The following is a 22,091-nucleotide window of genomic DNA, read 5'->3' as shown; positions in this document are numbered from 1 at the left end:
GCGTGTGCGTGAATGTGTGTACGTGTACGTGTGCGCGCAAATGAATATACGCACACACGTTCGTAGACATCAAGCCGGCTACGCGTTTGTAGTCAGCCATCTTTGTTAACCGTGAGTGTTCGCCGCGAATAATAGATAAACGGACTTACGAATCACTTGGAGACCCCCCCGGTGAATTTCACTTATCAAAGATCGTGATTGGATCTGCCGGATGATGGATATCGTTTATTCGAATCACGTCGAGAAATTGCCTTGTTGATGGGAGGATCTGCCTTATCTTGAACTTGGAGAGGCCATATGTCGAAAGTGTGCGTAATACGGCTAATTTTAGGATCTAACTTGTGACGTTCGAGTTTTGACGCCACAGAGAACAGATGACAGAGCATTTTAGCGAAAAAATTTCACAGTCACGTTCTAAAATGAGTCATTTGACACAGTTTGCTTATTTTTATTTGTACGGAAAGAACGGTTTTGCTGAAGTGTCTAAAAATTTAGCTAGATACAGATCTGAAAATAATTTTGTGGCACCATTAAAATAATTATAGTAGGTCACTGAAGTATGATGATAATGCTGAAAAAAATTTTGAAATTTTAGCAATCAGTTTGAGTGTTCTACATAATTATTTTGATGGCGCAACAAAATTATTCAGATCTGTATGTAGCTAAATTTTTAGATACTTCAGCAAAATCGTTCTTCCCGTGATGAAACGAGAGAACCTTCCATGGAAGATTTATGGCTTCTTTAGCACATAATGTTACATCCATCGCTGTCTTCTGCAATGTAAATATATATCTTTTAATAATTTTTAGTTTAAAATACGAAAAAGAGCGATATACTGGCAATCAAGTAAATCGAGGCGAGAATCGCATTGAAAGATTCAACATGGTTCTTTCTAAGGCGTCTTATTTCTCAGTTGCCCGACTCTTACGATAAAACGGGAGTCAATGGGCCAATATGCTCCCCATTGGTCAACGTGTGATTTAGTAGTCACCGATGAATCGTATTCGCGATATGAACCGGTCGTTTATCAACGCGTCCGAGCCCCAAGATCAAAAGAGCAATAAATAAAGGAGCGTTATGCACGAGTTGTCGCGCGCGCGATAGAAGCGGAATCGGCGAAGAAAGGCGCAGGAGGAAAGCTAATTAGCGCGGATCGAAACCTACGGCGCTTGATAAATGGACAGCCAATATTTGGACTGAGGGTGCTTCCCTATCCCTCCTCCTTCCACCGGCCGCGCTTTTTTTTCTCGCTTTTTATCGCGAAGTTCTTTACATTGATCATCGTAGAAGACGCGTGATGGGGGCGCAGGATGGAGGGGGCTGAAAGGGGACGGATGACGACGAGCGTACGCACAACTTACGCGCGTTTGGGTAAATATCTCCGCGGGTATTTACACGAGCGAGCTCGACTCCGAGATAGCCCCGTGATTAATGGCCCTTCTTCAAGCTTTATTAACGACCTGTCCACCCAAGCCCCACCTTGACCACTTTTGGAAAACCTCGTGTAGCGCCGGCAAGTTCGTCATATACGATTTTATTCAGACGCGCGCTTCCTCGTTAATGGAACCCGGGCTGCTCGCTCGAATCTTTACGAGCTCTCGTCGCGTGGGCGATCTTTCGAAAATTCAAAGTTGCCACGTGCACACGTCGATAAAATTTGTCGAATATATAAATAACGGTTTAATTTATCGAATGGACGCGCGTTTGTCCGTGACGCGCGCATTATTTTTTATCTCGATTATTAAATTCACGCGTTGCGCGTACGCGCGTTTAGTTATTATTACGTACGATTAAATCGATTCTGCGAACGCGACACGGTTGTTCTTCCGAGAACAAACGGGTCCTATTCGTCCTACAATCGACGTTGAGTCACATAAGCGAAAGACCATAAGGTACCGTATAAATACACGGTAATCCTATCCGATAATAGTCGCACGGTCAATTAAGATGACCGTCATAAGAACCAATTAAACGTAAGTGCGCGACCACCCTGGCTCGGGTTACGTATTTACGATCTAAAATTATGCGTTTTCGTCGCCCGCGCTCTCCCATTACTTGCCCTACGATTTCTTTCTCGAGTGGCCCGTCCCCCTCCCTTTCCGCTCCCTCTCGCCACCCCTTACGTCCGATTATGAAATTTCATCTGTGTACGTATGCGCACCTGATTTTACACTATCGCATACTATACGTTCTCCCGACGACGCTCCGCCGCCGCGCCGCGCCGGGGGAAACGTTTCCAAAGCTTCGTATAATTCGTCGTCAAAAGTCGGCCATAATTGGCGCAATTATGTGTATAATGCAATTATCAGTTCATTTCCTCGGCTATACGATGGACTGGAGCGATACTCTTTGGAAATGCGTAAATAATATATTTGCGTATAAACGTGATGACCGGATGTGTGATCTACGTGATTAATCGCCGCGTTAATTAAAATGTTCGCTTAATAAGTTCGCTTAAATGGCGGGAAAAACAGCGCGGCGATTCATTTAGCAATTATTTTATGTAGTTTATATCACGCGCATACACATACCGCGGGAGGTAAAGTACTTCGCACGCGCGATAATGGTAGCGGACCCCAAAATGCACCGCGACAATAACGATTCCGGATGGATTAATCTCTCCGATGGGACGTCGAACGCGCGGGTACGCTTTTTAAGACACACGGCAGCGACGACATCTCTCTCGCTTCCTAAGATCGCGCGAACAAAAAAGTATCTCGCGTACGTGGGTACACGTACGTATGCACGCGCGTCCCTCGAAGAGTCGTGGCTCCTTTTTTTTTTTAACCTTTTGTCGTCCCGGTTTCTCACATTCACGACTGGTCACCAAACGAGTCGCCACAAGGGCAACAAAAAATGGAGTGCGGCTTTTATCAAATATACCTACCTACCTTCGAAGGGTGACCGCCGGAACCTGGTTCGTTTTCCATACTCGCTGCTTCCGTCTCCCTAATTGGAGGTTTCGATATAAGAAAAATCGCTTCCGGCTGAAGATAATACAATATTATGATAATACGATGATCGCGCGTATTGTATACATTTTGTGCTCGTAAATTCGCGAGATTTCGTGATTAGATTATCCATAATAATCATCATATCGATTTTGCGATAACTAATTATATTTATAATGCGATAATTAATTATTTTATACATAATTTCTTGGTGTTTTACATGTACCGATAATGTAATACTTGATCGATAAACATTACAATAGAATATTTTGCGCCGCGGACGATAAAATATATGCTCATTTCTCTTTTCATGCGATTGTGGTTTAATCATTTTGATCATTTTACGCGTTATTCCATTTCTCTCTTTCGGCTTTCAGTTGAAAAAAAAATTAGGAATATATTTTCCATTTGTTTTTAAATACTTTTATTGAAATATCACAAATCCGAGTGTGTGCGTGTATACACGCGTTGGTTTTCTTGGACAACATCAACTTTAAAAGGAGCAAATAAATTCTCGTTCGGTGTCGATACTTTCAGAAAAATGAACGGCAAGGGGATTGTTTCGCGACGGGGAAAAAGTCGTCCCCGACGCGCTCGCGGCTCGAATACGATCGGAAGGACAACACTTTCGCGGCTGAGACATAGGCAGCGAGCGCTACGTATGCTGATATATGGACCCGTCTCGCGTTGATAGATACCAGAAACTTTACAACTTTAATTTTTCCCTCGACGTCAATTTTGGGTTTTAATCTTGACCTACACCTCGGACAGGGCGCGTTAGACAAGAAAAGAATTATTACCGCTGCAATTAAATAACGTTCTCCGCGTGAGTTGTATTTGGATCTCGAGACTTTGTGTATTTCATCTGAAAAGAGTTTACGCTTTCGAATGTTAAAACAAGTTTTTTTTTTTCTAAAACGAAAAATGAATAAGTTATTTCATGAATTTGTTTTCTCGTCATTGCAAAAAATGGAAGAATCACCAGGCATGAAATACAAATTCCGCGCAGAGAGCGGGATGAGATCATGCAAAATAAAATAATGTTTAACATGATGATGAATTGTTTACCCACATTAAATAACAATTACGTTATATAATACTTCTTCCGACTTTTTAATACTCTGGATCGATAGCCAAATTTGTATTAGTTTACCAACAAGTTTGATATTATGTAATCTTATCGAGCAGAAATATCGGCATGAGAAATCGCAGAATGTGTAATAATATATGAGATAAGACTGTAGTTATATGACTGAAAAAATCATACATATTATTCTATGGCACTTGTGATGTGGTTAAAAATTGATGTGATTGATGTTAACCTTAATAGATTAACTAGATGAATTAAAGGAATGCCTTTCTGATCAAGAAAGATATATTCCTATTTGGGACGTCCTGCGTTAGGATTTTTTCGGTCCACCTATTCGGGATCCTTATTCACGTCAGGTGGTATTCATACTCAGGTGGCCGGCTTGCATCTGGCGTACCCATTGTTCACACGTTAATGAAACACGACCCGGCTTCGCCAACTTTTATCGCGGATATTTCAATTGCGAGTGTGAACAATTGATACTCCCGGCGTATATCCGCAATAGAAACATTCGGCGCCTTATCGAACTTGTAGATATTGCGATTTAGCGCCGAGAGTCAATCATTTCGGGCTGAATATTTTATACCAATTGCAAATCCGTAAAATAAAAAAATTCATTAATACCTTTTGAGTGTTTTTCCGGCAGTAGTTTTAACATATGTTATAGTTTAACACACACACATATATTAACGGAAAACATCTATATAATTTCGATAATAAAAATATTTTTTCTACTTCTACGTAAATTATTTTAACGCATACGTTCTTTTCAAAACTTACAAAACAATTTGTTTACTTCGGATTCTTTTCAATAAACTTAAAAAGAGTTGTTTAATATTAGAATAATTTTGAAATGTTAGAATATTTTTAGGTAATAGCGTCGTGATTATTGTTGTTATTATGACTAAAGATAATTTATTATCTAGTTGTATAGGTTTGGATTTAGAGTAATAAAATAAGTACCCGTGTGATTTTTTGCAAAAATATAATAATTTGTACATCAGTGCTCTGTTATAAACAGGTATAAATTTCATCACATTTCATTGCATTGCTAATATCATGAAAATGATCGTGCATTTTCCAATCAAGCGTCATAGATCTAAAATGGGGAATATTTTTCACGTAATAGATTATATATATACACATGTCCTGAAGATCAGCCGTTCCTGCGATTAACGTTCGCATCTATTCTAAAATCGACGAAGACACTCACTTTTTGAGACGATCTCCCTTATTTTGCGAGATCACGTTTATCTCTTTTTCTTTCAAAACTTCATCTCGTGCATTACGTCAAAATGATAAATATCTGTTTACACGAAACAGCCCGGAGCCTAAAATTCAGCGCACGGTTTAATCCAACTGTTTTCCGTATCGCTTTGTTATTTTTGTTGCTATGCACGATATACGCGAGACGTATTATATTACGATAAAATTTAATGCATCGCGACTAAGACCGCGGCTGCTCCGAGCGATTCGCTTTTCGTTCGGAGAGGCCGTGCGTCTCCGGTGGATGTTTGCACGCGTACACGCATCGAATACGTTGCGAGTCGCTGCGAGGAAAAGAATGGACAACGGCAGGAAATTTGATACGTGCATTTAACGCGACTTGGCTCGCATTTAGAGAATACGTCGGGCGTATCCTCCCGGTATTTTGCATTTCCAATAAAACGTTATGATGCATTTTACGTCACACGAGACGTATTTCGCAAAAATACGCGCTGGCCGCCGTTTACGCCGGTAATTAGGTCGACGGTAAGGCGAAACGTCGCGCGACAGCGACGATACTTCATCCTGTTCCTTCGATAAATAGCGCCTACGATTCCCGGTAGTCCAAACGATTTGCAGCCCCGGCTTAGACGATATAAAAATACCCCGGCGAGAGAGCCTGCAATATTCGCGCTCGAAACAGCCGTTGCGGGCGGAAACAAAATTACGCACCGTGAACGCGCGTCCGATCGATTGCCGGGAAAAACGAGTTTAGCTCGACGCGGATCTCTCCTTCCTGTTCCGCGATGAATTGCCAAATTCAGAATCTTCGCTGATCGTCTAGTCTGGCCGATCCTTCAAGATCGCGCTCCAGGCGCTCATCAGCGTCGCATCGCGACCGGCCCGCTCGCGAACGGAGACGACGGATTGGTATTTAGGTAGTAGGTACCGTGGGCGCTGAAGAGCGGCTTGTGACCGCCCATGATGGATGCGTGCGAGTCTTTGCACAGGCCCTTTATAAATCGATGGAAACTAGTGCAGCTCTTCCCGTGGAATCCTACCTCGCTGTTGATAGACTCGGCGAAGAACTTGTACGAGCGAGCATGGGAACACGCGCCGCCGGGATCCACTCGACAGCCGTGCTGCCTTTCGCCGCCGTTGGGATAATAATCGACATCTCCGATGGCTGCCAAGATACCGAGAAGACCACCGTTAGTATGAATGATCTCCACGTACTTCGCATCGTCGCTCGATATCATGGATCCTGGACCGGCCCGACTAAAGCCGGGTAAAGCTGGATCTAGTCCTGGAACGATAAATTTGCGCCATGTCAATTAATAATTGTAATTAATTGATCAGATCGACATAATCGACTTTTATATTCGATGAAAGAAACGAGCAATGACGACGTTTGATCAATATATGTGAAAAAGAAGATAAAAAGCGAATCACAATACTTTCTGAACTAACATACGCATCTAATGCGTATTAAACATGAAAGATAAATGCAAACTTCTTAAAAATTTGATACGTCTCAAAGAGAGGGCTACCGCGACTGCGAAAAGTAATGACGCATTAATATTAAAAATATACTATCTTTTCTACATGAAGAGAAGGGCGAAATAAAGTTTTCTTAATCGGTTATATAATCTTCAATCTCTGTGAGATTTAATGACGCTTGATAAAAAGAGGCTACTTATCTGTTCAAAAATTTAAGACTAATCAGAATATTAAAGATGTAAGATATATTTTTCGTGGCGTCAAATGTCTTTGTCGAATATATAAATGCTATTAGGTGTAAAATATTGAAAACTTACCCACGACATAACTGATATCGCTGTCAGCGTTGCGAGCAGCGATTCCAACTATATGGGCACCAAGAGAGTGGCCGACCAGTACGGTGTGCGACAAATCCATTCCATGCTTCACGAGAAAATTGATCATAGTGGCGACGAATTGACCGATCAGCGGGACACGCTTGCTGGCCCAAACATAGGGCCTCCTACTTATTGACCTCCAGTCGATGACGATCACGTTGTAATCTTTATGCCCAAGATAAGCTGCATAAAAAACAACAGACATTAGCATAATAAGATATTCCAACAGAAGAAATGAAATCGTCTTCTGATTTAATCATGAATTGGATTCATTTATATAAAACAAAGTAGTGTTCTATATTTCGAATTTCTATTAATAATTATCTTAAATTGCAAAACGTTATGTAATATTTCCACGCTACATGATAAATGTTTACATACCGTCGCGAACTAAAGTGCATGCTGCGCTTTTGCGAGAATTCGTCCATCCGTGAGTTATAAAACGCGTTGGTTTCGCAGGATCGAAGTTGCTGTTCTTTAGAGCAGCCTCGTCATTGACGTAGAGTTGCTTCGGATCGTTAACATTGTCTTTATTATACAGATAGAATAAGACACGGCTTGCGATATCGCTGTCGTCTCCATCTTCGTCGTTCCCGGCGTTGTCCAATGTTAGCTTCACCAAGTTCTCGTTGTCGTCGTATACGTACATTACTTTATCTTGAAATAATTCGTAATCAAGTGAAGTAAAAATATCGTCAGGAACCACCTGCTCTTTCACTGGAAGCCCTGCACAATGAAAAAAAGAAAATATATAGGAAGAATATATATATAAAACACAATAATATTAACGATTGTCTTTCTATTCGAATCTTAAAAAGTTAATGTGCGAGTCTAGAATTGTCAACAAATTCATCTTTTTTTACAGATAAACATGCAAATATTATTTTTACCAGCAACGGTGCAGGCAAGCAAGGCACCAATTAGAACGCGTATCTCCATGCTTAATTGTTGTTAACACTGCAGAACATTCAACTGCTTTTAAAGCGCCTGACTTTTGTCGGTATACTTATATACCATTTTAACGATAAGATAAATTTCTTTTGCAGTTATACTGTAACTATAATCAATTATTTGATAATATCTGAGATGTCCTGTTCAGATTACAATAATCGATATTTACGCAAATTTATCGAAATCTTGAATTTCATACGTTTTGTTAAAATACGCATTGCATTGCATTTTTAATCTTTAGAAATTAATATGATTTAATAATATGTATTATTTATTTATTTATATTTTGTATTGATTTAACAGTCATTTTTGTAATCAACTATTTTAAGTACTATTTTGTATTTTGTAATCAACTATTTTAACACATATTGAGTATCAATGATAAATAATAGGAATAAAACGTAAAGCAAAGTTATATCATATAATATATATAACAGTTTTAAATTCTGTTGCGATTAGAAAGAAAAATATTTTATTCAAGGTTTTAGAAGCTTTTTCTAAAACTTTTTAGAAGTAATGCACTTTGTGAGCTCATATCGATAAGTAGACACAATAATTTTCAAAGTCTTTCAAAAAGAACACGAAAGAAAATAGCATATTACAAAATAAGACAATGGGTCTGTTTTTTATTGTTGAACTGGCTACACTAGTTCAGAGTTCTTTTTCTTTCCTATGTATCGTAAAAAAGATGAACTCTGAACTAGTGCAGCCAGTTCAACAATAGAAAACAGACCTAATGTCTATCTGAGCACGTGATTCAATTTTATAAATTCTCGAGTTTTTTATATTTTCCATTTACAAAAATCGTTAAGAATCGGTTAGAGAACATTTAAAGTGTTATTAATATACGAAATAATTATTGAATTTTGTATAGTCAAAAAGTAAATTGATATGCCTAAATCTGGAATATATACAAGACACTAAACCTATCGTTGATTATAGACAGACAAACTTTGGCATTTAGAAAAGTTAATGAAATATATTTCAATCATATTTAGTAATTAAAATCTGTAAATAAAATGTCAAAAAGAAGAAATTAATCCCAGAAAAACAAATAGAAATTTATAAAAGCCGAAATATTTAGAAAAAATTGCTACAGATTTTGAAATAACAAAAGAAGGAATAATGAAGAAAATCATGTGCACATCACGTTTTTGAAGCGGAGCGTATCTTTAGAAGGATCAATTAAGCAAGGAAATATTTGTCTCGGTAAATCTTTAAAACAAGATCGATTTAATATTGATAAGACGTCATTTATTTTTTTCAACGTTAATTATCTGATCCGCGTACCGATCCAATTCAATTGCCGTGTTGAGATTTGTCATTTTTTCGCACGTGCTTCGCGGCGTAAATCAATTTTCTCTGTCCTCACCGAGATTATTCGATATGCTAATCAGCGGATGTTATTGACAAAGATTTTTTGTTAAGATCAAGAATTAAATATTGACAGAGGAATCACGCGCGACAGAGATGTTAATGGATATAATATCGCGCAGAAGAATTGTACACACAAAACGCTAGAAATACGAAAATGCAAATTAATACAGCGTAACAATTCGATAAATCATATAATTTAAATATAAAACGATTGGCCGGCTCGTATTACGCACATTCCAATATCCCTTGAAAGAGTTTAATATTTTAAAGATATTATTATTCTCTATTATTATATTAATTACATCGAGTTGATATCGGGTTAATGATATAATTAAGCTATCAAGTAAATAGAGTTTTTATGCAATTTACGCTTTGATTGTAACCTCATTTTGGACAATCAATTATTTATATATCAATTGCGTTATCCGCATTATCAATCATTCTTATAAAACAATGATAAGCGTTAATCTATACATACCATTTGATTTTTAAACATTGCCTTGAAATTCCATATACAGATTAAACGGCCGTTTAAACGATAATATGATATTGTGGAAGGGTAGATGTGCATCAAAAAGTAATCATCTTAATCTTCGTGTCACGTGTAACAAAAAACAAAAATGAAATTCAAGCGAGCAAGAAAAATGTAATATCTTTGTTCTTTTCTTAGCGTACACTCAATCTAATCTAGTAAACGTTAGTTGACAAAGCTTATTGATATAAAGAAGAAATAAGAAAAATTAATGTAGAAACGGATATTGGATTATATTTTTTAAATATCAGTAAATTAAACACTAGCAACAGATATTAAAGATAATAATAATCTCTTTATTTGTCTACGTTGCTTTTTTATGTTAGAACATTAAGAAAACTGTTCACATTTGTGCAGTGCGGCTATATCGACACTTATCTATGACGTTTCGAAATACATTTTGCATAAATCTCAAATGGGCATTGTTGACAAGTAGCAACGTCAAGCATTTCACGAGGAATTATGATAATGGACAATATCGGGCGACTTGATTGACCGATGTTTCGTTCTGTTTCGTTCTGTCTGAGACCTCGGCTATATATAGAAAGATGAAGAACGACGTGCGCGAGAAACGACTTACATGAGCGACTAGGAAAATACGACCCCCTAAACGCGCGTGTTTTCCCACCGAGACATTTAATTCCCCCCCGTGCTCGCGGGTTTTTATTCGTAATTGAGTCCTACGGCGCGGTCCCCGCGTTTACGTAAATTTTAAAATATTCCAATTAGTATAATGAAATTAGCGCGCTTATGAAAATTTCGCGGCATTAGCCTTGGAAACGCGGGGGGAAAAAGGCGACGTTAACGTGTCTATGAAAATTTTCATTTGCACATCGACGTGAGAGACTGTTAAGCGAGCGCGGAAGGATTAAGAGACGGAAACCTGTTGTGGCGTGTGTTCTTTTTAAAAGCCGCGGCGGCGAGAGTTCTCGCCCTCGGCGGTTACATTTCTCAGACAGAATCAAACAGGTTCGCTTCTCTCCGCATATACACCGCGCCGCTGGGATAAAACCAGTTTTAACGACCCGCTTGAAATTTTTATTGTACACAGAGCGCGCTCAGCGGAATGCATCCGATACAAATACTTTCCGATTTGCAGCGGCTATCGCCTTTGTTCCGATACGTTTACAGGTGTTGAATATTAAAATGAGATGGGTTTATCGGAAAAATCGGGATACGATCGGCTTACCATTTTCCCCCCGCGAGCCTTCTAGTTCACTCTCGCCTAGCGCGTTATTTGCAAACTGCTCTAACGTAATTAGCGGCAAATTAGCGATTAATGAATGTCGTTATAATTTTTGTACATTTTGACGTGTGTTTGTTTCGCTTAGAGATTTCTGTCAAAAAATTAGAAAAAAGAATAGAACGGGAAAGGAAGATTGATTGGTCACTTTTTTATTTTGAAATTTTCTCGGAAATTGAATTTTTTTCCATACACAAAAAAGAATAAAAAATACTTTTTGTACATTTTTTTTTTTCAGCAAGGCGTAGGTTACTATGCTAGAAACCGTGCAAAATTATGCTTAGATGACCGAAGACTCGACGTCCACGGTGCGGGCGCTTGCGTGAAGCTCGAAAATGAGGGGGACGACGAGGGGGAAGCAAAGTGGGTGGTGGTCTGGGGGTGACGGGGGGAGGAACGGGGAGTTGGAGCTGTGAAAGCGAGGGCGCCTGCAGTGACTAGCCTCCATCGATTTACCATGCGGCGCCATCTTGCCACCCTACGCCACGGGGGTTGACCACCCCTCTGCCACCCCCTCCTCGCCCCCCGCCGCCGCCGCCCGTCGGGGTCACCCCCCTCGAGGCAGAGGCAGACATTTTGAAAAATGATTCCGAAAGTCATCGTGGCCCGCACTGGCGTTTTTTAGCGGGCTCGACCCGGGGCCGCCCGGTCCGCCCGCTTTACGTCCCTCTCTCTTTTTCGCGCTTGGTCTTTCGCACTCGAAGAGCAAGGGAAGAAAAAGCGGACGCGCGACAAAAAGAGGGAAAACTATCGCGGCAAAAGACGTGGAAATAAATGAGCGCGTAGCGCGTTCTTGCCGGAGTCTGCGTGTTCTGGTTATTAAGCCCTAAGTGATGAGATTTTCGCTACGCCGGGCACCAGCCATAACAAAACGCCCCAACTTTTTCATCACATCGAGTCGCAACGATCGTGTTTTTTTTCTCCCCCAAACAACAGCAGATTAATCATCGCCGCGTTTATCTGAAATCATCGTATCTCTAATGTTCATTTCCACCAATGCAGATTAACTTTAATTTTGGTTTAACTTACTTTTTATCTTTTTCTAGTTCTAAGAATTAAAAAAAGATAAAAGGTAAGTTGAACCAAGATTAAAGTTAATCTGCATTGGTAGAAATGGACATAAGAATTTCAATCGATGTGACAGAAATATTCCTTTCTTTTTCAACACAAATACGTATAATATAATCATGATCCGTACATATAAATAATTAAAATAGTTTCACTATTTGACTTTTTGTCGAAATATCGACGACTAGGGAAAAGGCTACTTTAATCTCTAAAGAACGATATCGTCGTTGCGCCGAGAATTTATGATTGCCGCTGTATATAATGCTGTGTCGAGCTATCTGTAATTATGCATACGAGTAGAGATCTATCTATGTTCAAGTACTAAATCTGACTTTCTAGAATTGCTTATTTTTAGAAGCTGGCATTAATTTCCATAACTGCAGCTTCGGTATCATGCAGATTGACTCATTGTCAGAATTTGTGTTTATATAATTCACGTACCGGCACCGTCCGTATGTGTGTGTACGCGTAGACATCGATATTGAATTAAATTACATCCTCCGAGAATATATAGTTTTCCATTATTTTCCTCGACGGTGATTTACGCATTAGTTTGGATGAAATTACGAAGCGTTTAAGGAGATCCCCGACGATTTACTGAAAGGTACGTGATATTTTAAATGGACGGTTGCAGCCTGTGGCTGGACATTCCGAATCAAAAGAGGCGAAGAACAAAGGTCGACAGGAGAGAAAGATTTCAATCGTGTCTACCAATCGCGGGATAAACAATACGGGGCTTTCGAGAATGCACAGTGCGGTCGATCGGCTCTCGATTAATCAGAAAAAATTCTTGTTTTCGTGAAAAAAAGATCACCATTCGAGACGATGGCGCGGAAACAAGGGATCCCGAAATCTCGTGGGAGACGTGCCACGTGTAGTGGTGAAGTATATAAAACGTAATAAAAATAAACCCTCGATGCGCAAAAAATAATACATCCAATATTTGTTTAGTCACCAAGCTATTATAATAGCGATCTAATAAAAGCAATGATGAATAAGAGTTGGCGCACATTTTCAAATGACATCTCATTTATATTCCGCTCGGATAGAGTACGATCTGCATTGCGACGAGAGTATATATGTCAAAGAGAACTCGTGATACTTTTTTTTGCACGAATGCAACATGATAATGATAAGAATAAGTCCAGATTAAATAAGGGTGATAGAGAAGAAAGCAGAATACTTCAATGATGGTTCGCGAAAATGATTTTAAAAAAATAGAAGCACGATGCAAATTGATGCGCGGCGACGAGCGAAGAAGATGAAGGAGAGACGGAGAGTGAACGCAAATAAATAATGTAAAATAAGTTTCATCTGGAAACAAATCGATTCGTGCACAGGTTATATCACAAAAACAGGCTTCATGCACGCATCCCCGCAATTGAATTTCGACGAGAATAATGGGCGATCGACAAATTTACAGAGTAGCGGTACATCGCCCTCGTTGCGCAATTATATTTTTACATCGTGCGTTTTACATATGCTTTACACTTAATTAATGAATGGCTACGTGCCACGATAACAAGGGACGCGTGCCCTTTTTTTCGGCATGCGCGAAGTCCCGTGAAAACGAGAGAAAAAAAACTCTGGCGACACTTTGAACTTGATTGAGAAGAACACAGTGGAATACAATTACTTTAATCGTATAACGCGTACGAGTGGGAAAGAAAGAGAAGCGTTGCGTTAATTGTCGGCATCGAAATATCGCGAATTAATGTCGAGATCGATTTTGCACGCAAAAAATAAAATGCTCTTGATATAATCGTGGAAGAAAATTGGACAGGACGCGACAAAATGCAAATAAGACTGTCCATAATATTCTTTTCCTACTGCTAACGAGCTTAATAAAAAGCGATATGAGCATAGGTGATAAATGTTAAAGAAAAACCAAGATCTATCTATTTGCTCCTTCTCCCCTCCCGCCCAAATGAAAGAGGAACGTACTCATACGGCCGTGCTAAGATGCAAGAAGAAGTGTTGGTTGTGGACCGGCGCAAAAATAGGTTTCACGCTCGTACCGGTAATTGAATTTCGAGGAGGATAATGGGCGGCCGACAAATACGCGCGGTCGCGTTAGATCGCTTTCGATGTATGGCGCGCGGGCATTCAGCCAGGCCAGGATGGATCCTTGATGGCTAGATTTAAAAAACCGTCCCCGTTTGCCACCCTCCCCCCGTCCCACGCGACCCGTTCTCCGCGATATAGCCGTCGCCATGTGTTACGAGGGGGAGGGGGGTGGCGGCGCTTCGTAATGGTGGTATCGGCGATGGTAGTGGTGGCGGTCCAGTCGGCGGTCTCTATATAACTGATGGTGCTTCTGAGTGTCAGGGCCAGGCTGTCCACTTCTTTGCGTACACGTGTGTGCGTGCGTGTATGCATGTTCAGGCGATTTGCACGTTGGCCGGTTTCTCCAAGTACAGCTAACGTACGAATCGTGTGCAGAGTGTCGCAGGTCCCCCCTGGATGCTTTCTTTCGCATTCTCATCCCGATTTAAAGCAAACTTATCGCGATGAAAATATCGCGAGACGAACAGCAACTGGAGCCTTTAAGAATTAAAACAAACAATAATACCTTCAATTTTTATCTAAATCTAAATTAAGTCTCCTTTAACAGAGAATCATAATTTCTAAACAAAGGCCTAGTTTACACCGATTTCTTGATACGCGTATCAAATGGTATATTTGAGCTGATCAGCCAATAATCAAACTAATTTACTAGTTATTTTTATTTAATACGCGTATCAAGTGATCGGTGTAAACTAGGGCATAGAAAATTATATATAATTCTTATATAGTTGAGTATTGCAAGAGCTAATTAAAATTATCACTGAATCAAATTTCCGCTAAGAAAGATCGGCATTATTCTGGGAAAAGAATAAAAGATTAATCAATAAATGAAAGTATGGATAATTTAGAATACTTCATATAAAGCAAGATAAGAGATATAAATTTACTATATCATATATCTATAGCAAGAGTTACGCTGCTATTTATAACAAGAGATAATATGTTCCAGATTTCAGTAGCCGGTGTTTATCAATAATAGAATGTTTTACCATTAAGGAAAGCTTTCTCGATAAGATTTATCGTGCTTGAGACAAGTGTCATAAATAAAAGATAAGACGGTTTTAAAAATACATATATATACTACTAAAAATAAAGATTAGTCTCTTGACGTATTAATTTAACTCCTATCCTACAAAGAAGGAAACTCGATATATGTTCGTTGTGTAAATTACATACTCAATTAATTGATAGTGTAGAAAAAATTGTCAATTTTCTGTCCAAGTTTTGCTATCTGCTCGCTTAATCAAATTTCGTCTGATCAAACGTTTAGTTTTCTCCGATTGTCTTTTGATAGGTCACTTTCAATGAAGCATTCTTTCTGAAATTCATTTCTCGCGACTTCAAACATGTGTCCTATATCAATCACGAGTTGTTAATTAACATTCAAAGACCGATCAACTTCCGAGGCAAGAACTTCATCTGCTCGGCAAACGCGTCTGCCTTATCGAAGTTATTTTCACTCGAAGCTCTGCGGCGCTCGTTGTCGCGTGTTTCCACGGGATTACCCCGTTAAGCGGTGCAAGTAGAACTCCGGCTTCATCGATGATATTGAAAAGGAAGGTGGGAAAAACGTAGGCGGCGCGCGCGGTAGAGGGCGAAAATAAAAGAAAACGCAGTCGGTGCGACGAGTCAATTAAGGTCGATCGAGGAATCGTCCTCCGCCTATCGCGCGTACACGTACATAGATGTCCACATACACACGCATACACATTTATATATATATGACGGATCTATTGAACGGCTGGCGAGAGCGAACACGTCGAGCGTGAATTGAACGAGTGCGAAAGAGAGGCCGGAAGCTCGCGCTGGCAAGAGGGAAGGCGCAACGGGGATATCCGGGGTCAAACGTTAATACGCGTATACAGGAACGAGTGAAGGAACGATGCCAGGTCCAATCCTCCTGACAATAATCGGATTGATTAAAAGTCGCCGTCGTTCACCACCGCGCAAACCGCCGCAACCGTTCGTATACGCGAACACGGGCGATCGCGGGCGAGCGCGGGGTGTGCGAGCGATTTATAGGCGCGTTTTATATGTGCCCCATATACGTGTATTCACGGCGGACCGTGTATTGCACGACGTACGTGAAATCGCGTTCGCGTCGCGGGCACGCCCGGCGCTGAAAAGCGCCTCGTCGCCACGTTCGCCGTTAATGAGCTCGTAATTGCGCGCAGCCAGATTGTACTTTCGCAACGTGCGACGCGCGTGAGGTAAAAATCGGCGAGAATCGTCTTCAGTGAAAGAAATGTACAATCGAGAGGGATTCCGACTAACCCTGTGCGACTTGGAAGCGACTGTACGCGTATTAACAATGATAGTGATCATGGGAGCTAATTTAGAGACCTATCTCACTGCTATCTCTTCCTCTGTCGCGCACGGAGAGAAAAGCGTTCGGCAATCTCGTAATTATTCAGCAGGAGACGCGGCTGTATCAAAGCGGCGCTCTAATTCCATTAGGACCGAGTAAGATAACTCATGATTACGGCGGGTTTGAAAGGCGGCTGCGAGAGGACGAAAGAGAGCCCGGGGGCAGGGAGTTCGCCTCGAGTCAAGGCGGCGCGGATCGATATTTTTGACTGCAATTTAGTCTGCATTTAATCAACGTTTAATCACCTCATCAACGGGCCAAGTTAATCCGAGCGAGCTACCTACCGCTGCAGCCGCTTCTATGTATGCCCTAGCACGACGACGCCATGTTTAAACTCATCATTATTCGGCGCACTAATAGAGCCGCACCGAGGAAAATTCTCTCGGGATTCTGACTCGCGTAAAAAGGTGAACGAGCCGCGCTGAATAGCGATCGAAGGCTGAAAGGCTGCATGTCCAAACCGGTGCGCCGGAGAATTGAAAGAACGTTATATTTTATGAAGCTCTATTTGCAGTAAATTGTGAAATAAAATAGTAACTCGAAGTATATGTAAACGTTTCATTTTATTCGGATATTCAGTATCGAATGTTATGCAAATCGTATCCTGAAGATTCCGCAAAATTATTAAAAATACGATGAAAAATCATTATTTACGTTTTTGAATATCAAAATTTGTCATTTATTACAAGTATAATTTACGTAAAATCCGTAAGTCTACGTTGGTATTTTTTTCCCCTTGATTACTGTAAAACGTTTAATACGTTATTACGCTAATATTGCCGGAAGAATCCCAGGTACTAACAATAGTAAAACTGGTAGACCGTCCTTTTAATTGTGTAAAGAAATTAACGCAGTAAAGTCCGCTTCGCATTTAGCCCTTTATGGGCCACAGAGTCGTTTCGAAGGTCTAAATTACCAAGGGCCGGTCCTTCGAGTTCAGGGCCGACCCCCGTCTCAAACCGGGGTTCTCCATTCCCTTCAGTCCCTTAACGCCCAACGCGGCTGCCGACCTCTATAAATTCCCTCAGGATTTTTCTTTTCTCTACTTGCCTTAATTAAAGCCCTCCCTCGCTAGCCGTATTACTACGCCTATGGACCCACCCTTTCCCGTCACGTTCACCCCTAGCTATGACATTTCCACACCGGACAGGTACATGACTCTGACTAAATGTCAGACAGTACGAAGGATGTCGAGCCTTTTAAAATTACGTAACGATTACGTTACACGGAAAGACACTTGCATCGCGTTTTAGCCTGTCACTCATGGAAAGCATAACTTTGTCAAATGCCTTGAAAGAAAATTGTATTCACATAGCGAAAAATAGAGTATAAACGAAAATCATGTAAATAAAGATCATATGTACGTTTGATATGATCATGACTTTAACAGAAAAGAACTTGGATTTCTTTTAGGAATAACTTATTATTTTATTATTAATTTTGAACAAACACAAATTTGCAAATTAAAAACTTGCATATTGCTTCCACATCATTTTATTTAGCTTATAAAGTTTCCTAGAGAAAGAAGCCAATTCATTACATGCTAATAATTTAAGAAATTTCTTAGAGAGAAAAATTTATGAGCTAAAAAAAACGTGCACAGTGACAACTGTGCCGCAAACAATACCGTAGAACTACGTCAACTGTCACTATTTCATGTTAAAGTATTCAGCGAAGGAAAGTAGATGTAGGGCTACGTCAACTGTCTTTCACTGAATAATAGTGACAGTTGACGGAGCCCTACGTCTACTTTCCTTCGCTGAATATTTGGGTGCAGAATCTTCGCTGACGGCTGATCGTCTAGTCTGGCCGATCCTTCAAGATCGCTTTGCAGGCGCCCATCAGCGCCGCATCGCGAGCGGCCCTCTCGCGAACGGGGACGACGGATTGGTATTTAGGTAGTAGGTATCGTGGGCGCTGAAAAGCGGCTTGTGACCGCCCATGATGGATGTGTGCGAGTTTTTGCACAGGCCCGTTATAAATCGATGGAAACTAGTGCACCTCTTCCCGTAGAATCCTACCTCGCTGTTGATAGACTCGGCGAAGTACTTGAACGCGAGATCATGGGAACACGCGCCGGCGGGATCCACTCGACAGCCAGGCTGCCTTTTGCCGCCGTTGGGATAATAATCGACATCTCCGATGGCTGTCAAGAAACCGAGGCGACCACCGTTAGTATGAATAATCTCCACGTACTTCGCATCGCCGACCGATATCCTGGATCCTGGACCGGCTCGACTAAAGCCGGGTAAAGCTGGATCTAGTCCTGGAACGATAAATTCGCGCCATGTCAATTAATAATTGTAATTAATTAATCAGATCGACATAATCAACTTTTATATTCGATGAAAAAAACGAGCAATGACGACGTTCGATCAATATATGTGAAAAAGAAGATAAAAACCGAATCGCAAAACTTTCTGAACTAACATACGCATCTAATGCGTATCAAACATGAAAGATAAATGCGAACTTCTTAAAAATTTGATAACTCTCAAAGAGAGGGGTGCCGCGACTGCGAAAAGTAATGCCGCATTAATATTAAAATTGTACTATCTTTTCTACATGAAGAAAAGGGAGAAATAAAATTCTCTTAATCGGTTATATAATCTTCAATCTCTGTGAGATTTAATGACGCTTGATAAAAAGAAAGGCTTCTTATCTGTTCAAAAATTTAAGACTAATCAGAATATTAAAGATGTAAGATATATTTTTCGTAGCGTCAAATATCTTTGTCGAATATAAATGCTATTAGGTGTAAAATATTGAAAACTTACCCACGACATAACTGATATCGCTATCAGCGTTGCGAGCAGCGATTCCAACTATATGGGAACCAAGAGAGTGGCCGACCAGTACGGTGTGCGACGAATCCATTCCATGCTTCACGAGAAAATTGATCATAGTGGCGACGAATTGACCGATCAGCGGGACACGCTTGCTGGCCCAAATATAAGGCCTTTTACTTATTGAACTCCAGTCGATGACGATCACGTTGTAATCTTTATGCCCAAGATAAGCTGCATAAGAAACAACAGACATTAGCATAATAAGATATTCCAACAGAAGAAATGAAATCGTCTTCTGATGTAATCATGAATTGGATTCATTTATATAAAAAGAAAGTAGCGTTTTACATTTCGAATTTCTATTAATAATCACCTTAAATTGCAAAACGTTATATAATATTTCCACGCTGATAAATGTTCACATACCGTCGCGAATTAAAATGCATACTGGGCTTTTGCCAGAATCCGTCCATCCGTGAGTTATAAAACGCGTTGGTTTCGCAGGATCGAAGTTGCTGTTCTTTAGAGCAGCCTCGTCATTGACGTAAAGTGGCTTCGGATCGTTAACATTGTCTTTATTATACAGAAAGAATGAGACACGGCTTGCGATATTGCCGTCGTCTCCATCTTCGTCGTTCCCGGTGTCGTCCAATGTTAGCTTCACCAAGTTCTCGTTGTCGTCGTATACGTACATTACTTTATCTTGAAATAATTCGTAATCCAGTGAAGTAAAAATATCGTCAGGAAGCACCTGTTCTTTCACTGGAAGCCCTGCGCAATCAGGATACAAGAAACTCGTACATCGCATAATACAAAATGAAAGAAAGGAAATATATAGGAAGAATATATGTTAAATATATATATAAAACACAATAATATTAACGATTGTCTTTCTATTCGAATCTTAAAAAGTTAATGTGCGAGTCTAGAATTGTCAACAAATTCATCTTTTTTTACAGATAAACATGCAAATATTATTTTTACCAGCAACGGTGCAGGCAAGCAAGGCACCAATTAGAACGCGTATCTCCATGCTTAATTGTTGTTAACACTGCAGAACATTCAACTGCTTTTAAAACGCCTGAGTTCTATCGGTATACTTATATACCATTTTAACGATAAGATAAATTTCTTTTGCAGTTATACTACAACTATTATCAATTATTTGATAATATCTGAGATGTCCTGTTCAGATTACAATAATGTTAAAATACGCATTGCATTTTTAATCTTTAGAAATTAATATGATTTATAAATATGTATTATTTATTTATTTATATTTTGTATTTATTTAACAGTCATTTTTGTAATCAACTATTTTAACACATATTGAGTATTATTTATCAATGATAAATAATAAGAATGAAACGTATAGCAAAGTTATATCATATAATATATGTAACAGTTTTAAATTCTGTTGCGATTACAAAGAAAAAGATTCAAGGTTTTCGAAGCTTTTTCTAAAGCTTTTTAGAAGTAATACACTTTGTGAGCTCATATCGATAAGTAGACACAATAAATTTCAAAGTCTCTTAAAAAGAACACGAAAGAAAATAGTATATTAACAAAATAAGACAAGGGGTCTGTTTTTTATTGTTGAACTGGCTGCACTAGTTCAGAGTTCTTTTTCTTTCCTATGTGGCGTAAAAAAGATAAACTCTGAAGTAGTGCAGCCAGTTCAACAATATAAAACAGACTCAATGGCCGGTATTCATAGTCGGTTCTTATATTTAAGACCATCTCAAGTACAATCTTAAGATGTCATTAACCAATCACAGAGCCGTATTAGCATCTTAAGATATTATGTAAGACGGTCTTGAAATAAGATCTGATTATGAATACCGGCCAATGTTTATCAAATTTGAGCACATGATTTAATTTTATAAATTCTCGAGTATTTTCCATTTACAAAAATCGTTAAGAGTCGGTTAGAGAACATTAATATACGAAATAATTATGGAATTTTGTATAGTCAAAAAGTAAATTGATATGCCTAAATCTGGAATATATACAAGACACTAAACCTATTGTTGATTATAGACAAACACTGGCACTTAGAAAAGTTAATGAAATATATTTCAATCATATTTAGTAATTAAAATCTTTAAATAAAATGTCAAAAAGAAAAAATTAATTTCAGAAAAATAAATAGAAATTTATAAAAGTCGAAATATTTAGAAAAAATTGCTACAGATTTTGAAATAACAAAAGAAGGAATAATGAAGAATATCATATGCACATCACATTTCTGAAGCGAAGCGTATCTTTAGAAGGATCAATTATAAGCAAGGGAATATTTATCTCGGTAAATCTTTAAAATAAGATCGATCTAATATTGATAAGACGTCATTAATTTTTTTCAAGGTTAATTATCTGATCCGCGTACCGATCCAATGCTATTGCCGTGATGAGATTTTTTTGCTATCTATAATTATCTGTTAAATATACGATTTATATATACGTTATTGCAAATAAACTGTTGAGTTCACATCTAAAAGAAAAACTTTGCATAAGTTTGCTCGGAAAGTTTGTAGACACCCGGTAGCTTCGTTATTTATTTGCAGAAAGTCC

The 22,091-nt window shown here is 39.3% G+C and overlaps 1 protein-coding gene and 1 long non-coding RNA gene across 5 annotated transcripts in view; one reads left to right on the top strand and one right to left on the bottom strand.

Moving 5' to 3' along the window:
• The window catches only part of LOC139819576 (uncharacterized), a 159,554-nt gene that overhangs the window by 61,731 nt on the left and 75,732 nt on the right, over nt 1-22,091 (top strand). The window lies entirely within an intron of this gene.
• On the bottom strand, nt 5,013-20,756 carry LOC139819257 (pancreatic triacylglycerol lipase-like). Of its 4 annotated transcripts, XM_071788464.1 has the most exons (5): nt 20,505-20,756; nt 19,947-20,291; nt 19,509-19,751; nt 18,753-18,997; nt 7,708-7,851 (listed from the first exon to the last, which is right to left on the bottom strand). In XM_071788464.1, exons 1-5 carry the CDS (start codon nt 20,551-20,553, stop codon nt 7,840-7,842), a joined length of 894 nt encoding a protein of 297 aa, XP_071644565.1. In that variant the 5' UTR covers nt 20,554-20,756; the 3' UTR covers nt 7,708-7,839. The 4 variants fall into 4 exon arrangements, with proteins under 4 accessions (XP_071644564.1, XP_071644563.1, XP_071644565.1 ...); XM_071788463.1 differs by lacking the exons at nt 19,509-19,751; nt 19,947-20,291; nt 20,505-20,756 and adding exons at nt 5,013-6,554; nt 7,066-7,308 and having other exon boundaries at nt 7,507-7,851; nt 18,753-18,892; XM_071788462.1 differs by lacking the exons at nt 18,753-18,997; nt 19,509-19,751; nt 19,947-20,291; nt 20,505-20,756 and adding exons at nt 5,013-6,554; nt 7,066-7,308; nt 8,016-8,098 and having other exon boundaries at nt 7,507-7,851.

This window comes from Temnothorax longispinosus, chromosome 9 (genome assembly GCF_030848805.1).
Source record: "Temnothorax longispinosus isolate EJ_2023e chromosome 9, Tlon_JGU_v1, whole genome shotgun sequence".
NCBI classification, from domain to species: domain Eukaryota; kingdom Metazoa; phylum Arthropoda; class Insecta; order Hymenoptera; family Formicidae; genus Temnothorax; species Temnothorax longispinosus.
This window is presented reverse-complemented; position numbering and strand designations above follow the sequence as displayed.